Raw genomic sequence first — 12,633 nt, forward strand, 5'->3', positions numbered from 1 at the left:
CCAAGGCAATTACGTTGGGTCAGTTGTACGGTCAATTCGATCCTGTGTCTTACGAATGGACTGATGGTGTTTTGGCAATTAGTTATCGTGCTTTCGCAACATCGACCACTCCAAATCGCAAATGGTTGATATTTGACGGTCCAATAGACGCGGTATGGATAGAAAGTATGAATACCGTATTGGATGACAACAAAAAGCTTTGTCTAATGAGCGGAGAAATTATCCAATTAGCACCATACACCAATTTAGTGTTCGAGACGATGGATTTAGAACATGCCTCACCGGCAACAGTTTCTCGTTGCGGTGTGTTTTTCATTATTATTATTATTTTAATTATTATCCCCTGTTATTCTCTATTCCAATGAATATTATAAGAATATTTAATGTTTGAATTTTTCCTTGTTCGAATTTAGGCATGATCTATATGGAACCAAATGATCTTGGCTGGGATCCTTTGCTTAAATCTTGGATAAATACTCTTCCTGCTGTTATAAGTGCATGGTTAAGAAACTTTATATACGAGTCATTATTTCGAAGATTTTGCGATCCCATATTTTATTGGTTACATCAGGGTATTGCCGAAGTTCGTATTTTTAAAACTTTCCATTTTTTTTTTTTTTCAGTTTATTTATTGCACGTGTAAGTGAAACTCGCAAGATTGATCAAGTATAATTTTACAATTTTATAGATAATGTGTCCTATGCAGGATACAAATCTTGTACGTTCATTGACCTATCTGATGGATTGTTTTATCGAAGAATATTACGATGAAAAAATTGCCAAGAATATCGATGAATTGGATCTTCGAGCGCAAATCGAGGTTAGATTGTTATGCATATATGTATATTTTAACCTTCAAATAGAAGAATATAATAATAAATAAGATTATAATAAGGAATATAAAATATAATTCTTTTATTTATTCTAATGTAAATCAAAATACAAATTTATGAACATTTTTCAGGGTTCATTTTTCTTTTCGTGTATATGGGGTTTGGGAGGTAACTTGCACACAAAATCAAGAGAAAGCTTTAGCAATCTCTTCCGTGGTTTTCTCGAAAAAACTTTTCCTCCTGATTTGATAGAAAGTTATAAGTTGAAAGTCCCGATAGATCCACCTTTAAAGCCATATATATTTCTTATGCCACGACATGGTCTGATCTTTGATTATAGATTTATCAAAGAGGTAAGTTATGTTTAATCAATATATACGATATCGAAATAATTAAAACAATTTTTTTTTTATCTTCACGTAACGATATGATTAGGGCAAAGGAAAATGGAAACTATGGTCCGACGATTTGATCGACACTCCACCAATCCCTCGAGACATACCTGTGAACCAAATAATAGTGCCTACTGTCGAGACGATACGATATATAACTTTGTTTCGTCTATTAGTAGGGAATAAAAAACCTGTGTTGCTCGTGGGTCCAACCGGAACAGGAAAATCAGTTTATGTAATCGATTTTCTATTGAAGAAAAATAATCCTCAGGACAATAAACCGTTGATCATAAATTTTTCCGCGCAAACTACGGCGAATCAGACTCAAGACACAATTATGGGAAAATTAGATAGACGACGAAAAGGTGTTTACGGGGCACCGATAGGCAAAAAATGGATCATTTTTGTTGATGATCTTTCAATGCCATTGAAAGAAATTTATGGAGCGCAACCTCCAATCGAGTTGTTACGACAATGGCTAGATCACGGAGAATGGTGAAAAAATTTCTTTAGATTCTATTTGTTAATTGATATATATATACACATAATATAATGTAATACAATTTCGAATTGTTGCAGGTTCGATAGAAAAGAAAGGACTATGATAAAACTGATCGATGTACAGTTAATGTGTGCCATGGATCGACCGTATCGTGGTGGAAAAGATGTTACACCTCGATTTAAAAGGCACATGGTCGTTTTAGGAATATCAGAGTTTGAAGACGAAGTAATGTTTACGATATTTAGTAAAATCTTTCTTTGGCATCTTGAAACAAGGTAAGTTATAAATTTTCTTTTTTTTCTCTATTATTATATAAATCTTTGTTTCTTTTCTTTCATAAACAAAGTTAACTTTTTTTTTTTTTAGAGGATTCAGCAAGGATTTTGATCCATGTATGGAAGAAGTTGTTTTGGGTACGTTAGATATGTATAAGGAAAGTCTGGCTAATCTTTTACCAACTCCAGCCAAATGTCATTATGTCTTCAATCTTCGTGATTTCTCCAAAGTGATACAGGTTCCTTTAATTTTAAAACTGTTTTTCTGCTGTCACAATAGTATTTTTGTATAATTTTTGTTTTTATTATTTTTTTTATTTTGATCTATTTCATATATACTAATAATAATTAATTTGAATATTGTAGGGCGTGCTATTGTCAGTCCCAGAAACTACACCAACTATATTCTGCATGAGGAGACTTTGGGTTCATGAGATACTTCGAGTGTTTGGAGATCGTTTAATAGATCAATTCGATATTTCTTGGCTTGTGAGGCAAATACGCGTTACTCTAACAAACCGAATGTTCATGGATATGGATGACTTGTTTGAAGATCTTATTACTTCACGCGACAAAGTAAGTCTTTTTAATCTTTTTTAATATCATTATACAACATTGTTTATTGCATATTTCTTTTTTTAAATCAAGCCTGAATTAATCACCGACTTAGAACTTCGGAATTTAATATGTTGCGACTTCGCGGACACGAAAGCGGAGATACGACTTTATCAAGAAGTTAAGAATCTTGAAGAGTTACGAGAAGTAGTAGAAAATTATTTGTCTGAATATAATACGGTGTCGAGAAAGCCGATGAATTTAGTCTTATTTCGGTAAGTGTATCGTACTTGTGATTTGGACGAATATATTTGAGGATAAAACTTTTGAAAATTGTTCTCGTCATCCATTTATCCATAAGTTTGACAATTTTAATCATTCTAAACATTCAATTAAATGTAAAAATACTTTCGAGAACAATTCGAAAAGAATTTTCTTTTCAAATGGACACACGTACGTATCCATACGTACGTATAATTTAAAAGGTTGGTAAAGGTTAAAAATTAAATTTAAATCTTAATTAAAAATCTTTTCGAATACGCTGACTTCTAGATATGCCATCGAACATTTGTCACGAATTTGTCGTATTATCAAACAACCACGAAGTCACGGACTTCTTGTCGGAGTTGGAGGTACAGGAAGACAATCGTTAACTAGGTTAGCTTCACATATATGCGATTATGAGGTTTTCCAAGTTGAAGTCACTCAACAATACGGAATGGCCGCATGGCACGAGGATGTAAAAGCAATTTTAAGACGCGCCACTGCCACTGATCTTCACTCTACCTTTCTCTTTTCCGACACCCAAATTAAAGAGGAAAGTTTCCTCGAAGATATGAGTAATTTGCTTAATTCTGGAGAGGTAAATTAAATGATCATCAGATGGTAAATAGATTTTATAGAATTGAAGAAAAATTTTGACAATGCAAATTCTAACATTAAAACGAAAAAAATAATTATAATTATTATAATAATAATAATATAACAATGAAATTTATTGATAAAAAAAAATTGAACAATATTTTGATTCTTATGCTTTGAATTTAATATTCTAATTACGTTTAGATACCAAATATATTTAACATCGATGAACTAGCAGAAATATACGAACAAATGAAGCAAATAGATAGACAGCGGGATCGAGCACTACAAACGGATGGAAGCGCGGTGGCTCTGTTCAATCTTTTTGTTCAGATAACACGTGATCAACTTCACATCGTAATAGTAATGTCTCCTATAGGAACTAATTTCCGCAATAGGATCAGAAAATTTCCGGCACTAGTGAATTGTTGTACCATTGATTGGCTTCAGGTATTTTTTCATACAATAATAATAATAATAATGAGAATAACGATGATGATAATGGTAGTGGTAATTATAATAACAGCCATGGCCGCCAGATGCACTGCTAGCAGTTGCAACTAGATTTTTATCAGCGATAGAACTTACGGATAATGAAAGAAACGCCGGTATCGACATGTGCCAATATTTTCATGTTTCCACCGAAAATTTGAGCACAGAATTCTTAAATCGGTTAGACAGAAATGTTTATGTCACTCCAACTTCGTATCTTGAAATGATAAATACATTTAAAGATTTGTTAACCAAAAAACGAGAGTAAGTAATATTATTGAATAAATAATCGGTTCGAATTGTTTTTTTTTTTTAAATTTTGCAATACAACAGGGAAATAATAAACGCGAAAAATCGATACGAACGTGGTTTAGAACAATTAGACGATACGCAAAAACAAGTCGTAATGATGCAAGATATGCTTAAGTTATTACAACCGCAATTAATAACCGCCACTCAAGACGTTGAAAGGATGTTGCTCGAGGTTGAAAAAGAAAGTCACGATGTTGAAGAATTTGAGAAAATTGTAAAAATTGACGAAGCTGCAGCCGCGGTCAGTAAATACATTCTATATTTAACTGTGACAATGATATATTTCATAAAATTGTAATTTTTGAATTATTGTTATAGAGTTATTGTTTCGCTTGTATTTTTTATTGGTAAAGTATTGATAACTGTATTTTACTTGTAGCAAATAATTATCATAATATATAGTATAATATAGTAAAAATTAAAATCTATTTAAAAAAACATTTATACTTGATAAAGTATAGATCAATAGATAACATTGCTTAAATCTATGTTTTTAGGTTTACGCAAATGAAGCGGCCGCAATTAAAGCTGAATGTGATGCCGATTTGGCTCAAGCATTGCCGATTCTAAGACGTGCACAAAGTGCTTTGGATACTTTGACAACAGCCGATATTGCTATAGTAAGAGCAATGAAGAAACCACCGGGAGGAGTGAGATTAATCCTCGAAAGTGTCTGTGTCCTCAAGGTTGATAACTTATTGTGTTCACTAACGTTGCGTACAGATCGATCATTCCCTTTTTTCCCCCTTTTCTTTATTTCCTCACATTGCATAGCAAATCAAACCAGAACGAGTTCAACAACCTGACGGTACATATATCGACGATTATTGGAGATCGTCTCTGAGAATGTTGAGCGATGCAAGATTTCTCGATTCGTTGCTCAATTTTGACAAGGATAATATCCCCGATCACGTGATTGAAAGAATCCGGAAACAATATTTGACCAATCCGGATTTCGATCCTGAAAAAATAAAGAAAGTATCTACGGCATGCGAGGGATTGTGTCGATGGGTGTTTGCAATGTCGGAATACGATATAGTGACGAAAATGGTTGCTCCCAAGAGGAAAGCTCTGGCACAGGCGCAGAGCGTTTACGACAAAGCTATGGAAACTTTGGAAGCGAAACAAAAACAACTTCGACAAGTACAGGTATGCAAATTCTCACAAATGTGTGATAGTTTTCAATTATGAAATATTTTATATATAATTTTATATATTTTATATATAAAACGAAACATTTTGTATAGGAAAAATTAAAAATATTGGAAAATCTTTTGGAAGAAAGGAGAATAGCTTTTCAAGAAATGTCCGAAAAAGTAGCGGATTGCGAAACAAAATTAAAACGTGCGGAAGATTTAATTGGAGGATTAGGCGGAGAATACACGCGTTGGTATGAAACTGCAATAGCTTTGGGAGAAAGGTAAAATTCGTGTACAATACATGCATACATATATATTTCGAGCTAAATGAGTTATTACAAGTTTATTATCTCATAGATATCATCGATTAATGGGTGATATTATAATTGCTTCTGGTGTGATTGCATATTTGGGCCCTTTCACAATGCCTTTTCGAATTCAACAAATTGTTCTATGGGTAGAACGATGTACCAATTTACAAGTGATTTGCACTTCAGATTTTCAGCTACGTGATATACTTGGAGATCCAGCTTTAATTAGATCTTGGAATATTTTTGGACTTCCAAACGATGCATTTTCCATCGATAATGGCATTATTATTAAGTAAAATATACTTGCGTTTTTTCGTTTTCCAAATCTTCTTATACAGATCAGAAAATATATATTCTCCTATTTTTTTTTATCTCTTCAATAATTTTTTTTATATTTATGTAATTAAATACTACTGAAAAATTTGCGTTTGATATTTAGAAATTCAAGAAGATGGCCATTGATAATAGATCCTCAAGGTCAAGCCAATAGATGGATAAAAAATATGGAAAAAGAGAATAATTTGAATATCATTCGATTAACTCAAGCTGATTATGGACGAGCGTTGGAAAATGCATTGCAATTTGGACAGCCAGTACTGTTAGAGCATATTGGCGAAGAATTGGATGCTATACTTGAACCGATTTTACTTAAGGAAACGTTTAAACAAGCTGGTGCGATCTGTATAAAATTTGGTGATGCGATTATTGAATACAATGATAACTTTAGGTATTTTTGTATAATAATTTTGATACAATAGTATTAAAGTATATGATTATTTATATAACAATAGATTATTTATTATAACAATAATAATCATTATTATTAATTTGTTTTATTTTTAGATTCTATATCACTACGAGATTAAGAAATCCACATTATCTACCAGAAATAGCAGTTAAAGTAACGCTATTGAATTTCATGATAACACCAACAGGATTAGAAGATCAATTATTGGGTATTGTTGTAGCAAAGGAAAGACCAGATTTGGAATCGGAAAAAAATATTTTGATTGTGCAAGGAGCCGCGAACAAGAAGTACGTTAACTTTAATATTTTAAATATACATTTAAAATACTATTTAAGGCTTCTGTTTCTATATATTCTTTATCAATTCTTATTCTTTCTTTTTTTTTATTATTGTTGCAAATTAGATTATTAAAAGAAACAGAAGACAAAATTTTGGAAGTATTATCAGCAGCTGAAGGTAATATATTAGAGGATGAAGAAGCGATAAATATTTTAACATCGTCTAAAAATTTAAGCGACGAAATTCAAATAAAACAAACGGTAGCTGAACAGACAGAAAAGTCAATCGACAAAGCCAGATTGGAATATACACCTATCGCAATATATTCAACCGTATTATTTTTTACCACTGGTAATAAGTTTGATATTATATTATTTTTTTCTTTTGATCATACAAATCTGTATATTTATCATTTTCATTATTTGATTAATTGATAAAAAAAAAACAAAAAAAAAAATAAATTGTTAAAAAAAATTAAATTTTGTTTCAGCTATGTTAATAAGTATCGATCCAATGTATCAATATTCATTATCATGGTTCGTAAATTTATTCGAATTGGCTATTGATCATACAGAACCAGCGGATAGTGTTGAAACTCGACTAAGAGATCTTACAAAATATTTCACATATTCTCTTTACGCAAATGTTTGTAGATCTTTATTCGAGAAAGATAAGCTATTGTTTTCTTTCTTATTGACGATCAATTTGCTAGAACAACGAGGACAAATTTCTCGAGCACATTGGGGATTTTTACTATCGGGTGGACTCGCTATCGAAAACCCACATATAAATCCAACAACATGGCTACCGACTAAACAATGGAATGAATTATGCAATCTTGATGATGTCGAAAATTTTGTGGTTAGTCTGTGAATGATATTCAACTTAAAAAAAAAATATTATTTACAAAAATTTAATTTTCAATTATTAATTCTTTAGGGTATTCGAGTAACATTTACCAAATATACTAAAGAGTGGAAAGAATTATTCGATTCTAGAGAACCGCAAAATGCAGATATCCCTTACCCATTTCACGATGTGAATCTATTTAAAAGATTGTTGATATTAAGATGCATTCGTCCTGATAAGATCATTCCCGCAGTGCAAAATTTTGTAGCAGGTATTGATATTTAATTTAATTATCTCTTGTATACTTGAAATTAATATGTTATATTTACATGTTATAACATTAATTTTCAGATGAACTTGGCGAACAATTTATTATACCGCCACCATTCGATTTGGCCTCATCTTATGCTGATTCGAACAGCTGCATTCCATTGATATTCATATTAACACCTGGTACAGATCCAGCGCAATTATTACTCTCGTTTGCAAATGAACAAGGTTTCGGCGTGAGTCGTCTTTTTTACATTTCTCTTGGTCAAGGTAATTGCCAAATTTCCAATGAAATTTTTTAATCAACAATTAAATATTTTTGAGAAAGTTTGAAAAAAAGGATATATAGGTGAAAAAAATAAAAAAAAATAAGGGATATATAGGGATATATAGGGATATATATGAACAAATAAAAGAAAAAAAAGAAGAAAAGGAAGGAATAATTAAAAATAAATTTAATGAATATTCGATAGGACAAGGACCAATTGCCGAAGAAATGATTCAATCAGCTGTTATTGTTGGTAATTGGATCGTTTTGCAAAACTGTCATTTGGCAATTAGTTGGATGGCAACTTTGGAAAAAATTTGTGAAGGCTTTATGCCAGATACGATCCATCCAGAATTTCGTTTGTGGTTGACGAGTTATCCGTCGGAACATTTCCCCTCCTTGGTTTTGGAAAGCAGTATAAAAATGACTAACGAACCACCTAAAGGTCTAAGGGCTAATATTATTAGATCGTACTTGAGTGATCCAATCAGCGATCCAGACTTTTTCGAATCTTGCATACAAACCGAATATTTCAAAAAACTTCTTTACTCCTTGTGTTTCTTCCATGCTGTGATTCAAGAGAGAAGAAATTTTGGTCCAATTGGTTGGAATATTACGTACGAATTCAATGAGACCGATCTTCGAATTAGCGTTTTACAATTACATCTTTTTCTCGATGAATTCCCGGATGTGAGATTCGATGCACTCAAGTATTTGACCGGAGAATGTAACTATGGTGGAAGAGTAACAGATAGTTGGGACCGCAGAACTTTAATTACTATTTTGACGAAATTTTATTGCGAGTAATTTCATATTTTTATATTTTTATTTACATTCGAATAAATAAAATAAAATAATTTTCTATATAACATGATTTTATTGACTTTCTAGGAAGCTGCTTACTGATAAACGTTATTATTTCGATGATACTTCAACGATTTATTATTGTCCACTTGTAAGAGAATATGAAGCTTTTTTGGAATACACAAAGAATTTACCCTTAATCACCCCACCAAGTGTCTTTGGTATGAACGAAAATGCGGATATTATTAAAGAGCAACAAGAAACAGATCTTTTATTTTCGTCACTTCTATTAACTCAGGTAATTTATTAATTCATTTTGATATGTCCTTATTTTATATCTTTTTATACTTACACAGAATTCATTAATCACATTAAAAATGTTTATGCAAAGTAGTAAAATTTTTATGAATATAATTAAAAAAATAAAATTTAAATAGAGATTTTCCTTCTTTTTCAAATGCACATTTGAATATTTTTAATTTCTTTTTATATTTTTTTTTTTTTTGTATATCATGTGCATTATGTAGATTTCTGTATATTTAAATTTTGCATAAATGTAAAGTTTATTCATTAGTTATATTGATAATTTAATATTATAATTTGTATATGGCAATCTTATTCAGGATCGTTTGGTATGTATTATTATTATACAATAAGTACAAATAAATTACGCAAAAATTATACTTATATTTAAGATTTTTATAATTTTCTATTATTTTTATAAATATTTATTTTTTATAAATAAATATAAATTATTTTTATATATTTTTATAAATTTTTATAATAAAGTATTTATAAATATTAATTATTTTATAAATATTTTATTTCCTTGTATCTTTGCTACATTAGGATCTCTGGCAATTAGAACAGGTTAGTAAATTCATACCAGATACATATTACAAAAAATTTATGATAATATTTCTGGATATAAAAATATTTGAATCATAATGAAAGTAAAATTCAATTGAATTTTATACTACTTTTTATCTCTTTAGGAAAGAATTAAAACTGGAACAGGAGAAGACATTAATAATGAAATAGTACTTAGAATGGCGAATGATATTTTAAAAAAATTACCGGAAGATTTTAATCTTGCAGCAGCTCTCAGAAGATATCCAATGTCTTATAGACAAAGTATGAATACTGTATTAGTACAAGAAATGGGAAGATTTAATAAACTTCTTGGCTATATGAGAATGAGCTTAGAAAATATCATAAAAGCAATAAAAGGTTTCTGTGATTTTGTCAAAATTTCCATGTATATTATATTTTTAGCCAAAATATTTCATATTCTCATTTATTTATATGTATATATAGGTCTTGTCATCATGTCATTTGAATTAGAAGATGTTTATGACGCAATTTTAACTAACAAAATACCTTGTTTGTGGAAACAATATTCATATCCATCCTTAAAACCACTTGGTAGTTACGTACTTGATTTATTAAATCGCATAATTTTTCTTGAAGTAAGATATTATGTTTTCTAAATTTATTATTATAATTAGTGATTAATTATCTAAATTAGAATCCATTCTATCGATTTCAATTATTAAAATGTATTAGAAGAATATTAGAAACAATAATTCTTTTAAGTATATATATATATATATTTACATAAAGTGTCGCTCGAACATTTTGAATATCTTACTTATTATTGATAAAAGAATTATCTTATTAAGAAATATATCTTATTAAGAAAAAAATATCAGAAAAAATATTATTTTATTCAAAAATATAAAATCTGCAATTCGAAATATTTGAATGCTTATTTCAACAAGAGAAAAAATAATAAGTGTAAATCATGAGATATTAAAATACCAAAACAAACAATATATACGTACATGCAATCATCATATTAATAAATGCATGTTAAATATATGTTCATGTTTTTGCATTTTATTTAATTATTCTTATTTTTTCAGAATTAATTGTATTTATACATGATGTATTATTACATTCATTTCTCTGTAATATTTAACAATTAATATTAAAATATTTATAAATGTTGTTCATGATTTAGCAGCATTTATTACTCGCGAGATTTATAAAGCTTATTCGGAGAAATTCTTCATAGAAATTCCTTTCTATTATTATCGCTCGCAGACTTCTATTAAGTCTAAATAAAAGTTGACGTTATCTGAGAAGACTGTCGTTTTTGAGAATTTAATCGACACTTATAATTCTTTTTGACACATTTCAGCCTGTCTCAAGCGGAACCCGATCCCAAGGGTGACATACTTTAGATATGGCTGACCCAACGGCAACATCATTCTAGTTCGAGTCTAATCCTTTTTAACTTAGGGGTATTGCGAGTCAGGCACTAACCGATGTTATTGGTTATTATTGTGTTCCACCGAGAAACTGAAATCCTCCCAATTGAACTAGAAAGAGGTTTTCTAAGGGCACGAGTTTCATCGGTGAAGATTTTTATGGTGAACATATCGCTAGCTGACCGCTGGATACGACAATAGTTTCTTTGTAATTACGCATAATGCTCTGACCATCGGACACGATTATCTGCTATGAGAAACTCTGCTTTCTTATAGACACGCGTACTGCACATGTAATTGCTTATACACTTCACTTATCTTTAAAAAATATAATTAACAGTCAGCACTAGCTTTTTTCATACGCACACATCTCAGTCGAAAAAGCATTTAATACATGTATATATGCACTTAAATGCACTATAATATTGCGAATGCGAACAAATGTTATATTTATAATATGTTATAAAGTAAAAATGAGATATATGCACGCAAAAATTTATTTATATTCGCATACATTTATATTTTTACATCGATAACTTTTTATCAATGTATATACGTATAATTTTCATGAATATTGAAATTTCATTTACATATCTTATTATTTGTCTCTTCTTATTCAAAATAATATGTATTAAAAAATGTATTTAGAAAATTTAAAAAGTTAAATAATAATCATTCATGAAATTAGAATATTAAATTTGAGAAATTGAATGAAATTGTAATCAATGGAATAGATTCTAATATAATTAATTACAAATTATTACAAAAAATTTGAATTATTTTAATAATTTTTAATAGTTTTAATTATCAATTTTAAAAATATAAATTATATACATATATATAAAATTTATTGTAGGAATGGTATGAAAAAGGACCACCGGTTGTTTTTTGGATGTCAGGATTCTTTTTTACTCAAGCATTTCTAACAGGAAGTAGACAAAATTATGCTAGAAAATATCAAATTCCTATAGATCTTTTGGTTTTTGATTATTATGTATTAAAATATGAAAAAGCACCCACAGTTCCTCCTGATGATGGAGTATACATATACGGATTATTTTTAGATGGCGCTAGATTTAATAAAGAAGAAATGATTTTAGATGAAAGTTTTCCAAAAGTACTTTATGAACCTATGCTTCCTGTACGTATTTATATAATATATAAATATTTTATAATATATATATATATATATATTTTTAATATATCTTATATTCTTCATTTGTTCATTTTTTATTATTTTTATTATTATTTCACGTTTTATAATTTATTGTCGTTCTAGATGTGGTTTATACCTATAAAAAAAGAAGATATAAAAGAAAGAGCAATATATTCGTGTCCTGTATATAAAACTTCTGAAAGACGAGGAGTTTTATCCACTACCGGACATTCAACAAATTTTGTTATCGCTGTATCTTTACCTACATTAAAATCATCAGAACATTGGATTTTGAGAGGAGTCGCGCTACTTTG

At 29.6% G+C, this 12,633-nt stretch overlaps 1 protein-coding gene across 1 annotated transcript in view; it reads left to right on the forward strand.

The window, feature by feature from the left end:
• LOC102679831 (dynein heavy chain 7, axonemal-like) overlaps nucleotides 1-12,628 on the forward strand; it is a gene marked incomplete at its 3' end in the record, with an annotated part of 20,750 nt that extends 8,122 nt beyond the window's left edge. The window contains 31 exon segments of the mRNA XM_031511152.1: nucleotides 1-303; nucleotides 414-583; nucleotides 689-820; nucleotides 965-1,186; nucleotides 1,269-1,720; nucleotides 1,805-2,002; nucleotides 2,094-2,241; nucleotides 2,369-2,578; nucleotides 2,651-2,832; nucleotides 3,110-3,419; nucleotides 3,623-3,868; nucleotides 3,945-4,174; nucleotides 4,244-4,463; nucleotides 4,720-4,908; nucleotides 4,997-5,371; nucleotides 5,470-5,642; nucleotides 5,719-5,964; nucleotides 6,112-6,399; nucleotides 6,516-6,707; nucleotides 6,824-7,050; nucleotides 7,190-7,560; nucleotides 7,639-7,819; nucleotides 7,900-8,088; nucleotides 8,292-8,889; nucleotides 8,978-9,188; nucleotides 9,514-9,522; nucleotides 9,740-9,760; nucleotides 9,886-10,120; nucleotides 10,208-10,359; nucleotides 12,020-12,304; nucleotides 12,443-12,628. The exon segment at nucleotides 1-303 is cut by the window's left edge and continues 2 nt beyond it. Of these exon segments, the coding sequence (XP_031367012.1) occupies nucleotides 1-303; nucleotides 414-583; nucleotides 689-820; nucleotides 965-1,186; nucleotides 1,269-1,720; nucleotides 1,805-2,002; nucleotides 2,094-2,241; nucleotides 2,369-2,578; nucleotides 2,651-2,832; nucleotides 3,110-3,419; nucleotides 3,623-3,868; nucleotides 3,945-4,174; nucleotides 4,244-4,463; nucleotides 4,720-4,908; nucleotides 4,997-5,371; nucleotides 5,470-5,642; nucleotides 5,719-5,964; nucleotides 6,112-6,399; nucleotides 6,516-6,707; nucleotides 6,824-7,050; nucleotides 7,190-7,560; nucleotides 7,639-7,819; nucleotides 7,900-8,088; nucleotides 8,292-8,889; nucleotides 8,978-9,188; nucleotides 9,514-9,522; nucleotides 9,740-9,760; nucleotides 9,886-10,120; nucleotides 10,208-10,359; nucleotides 12,020-12,304; nucleotides 12,443-12,628 (7,151 nt within the window).
• Between the last annotated feature and the right edge of the window lie 5 nt (nucleotides 12,629-12,633).

This window comes from Apis dorsata, unplaced genomic scaffold, assembly GCF_000469605.1.
Source record: "Apis dorsata unplaced genomic scaffold, Apis dorsata 1.3 scaffold_293, whole genome shotgun sequence".
Lineage (NCBI taxonomy): Eukaryota > Metazoa > Arthropoda > Insecta > Hymenoptera > Apidae > Apis > Apis dorsata.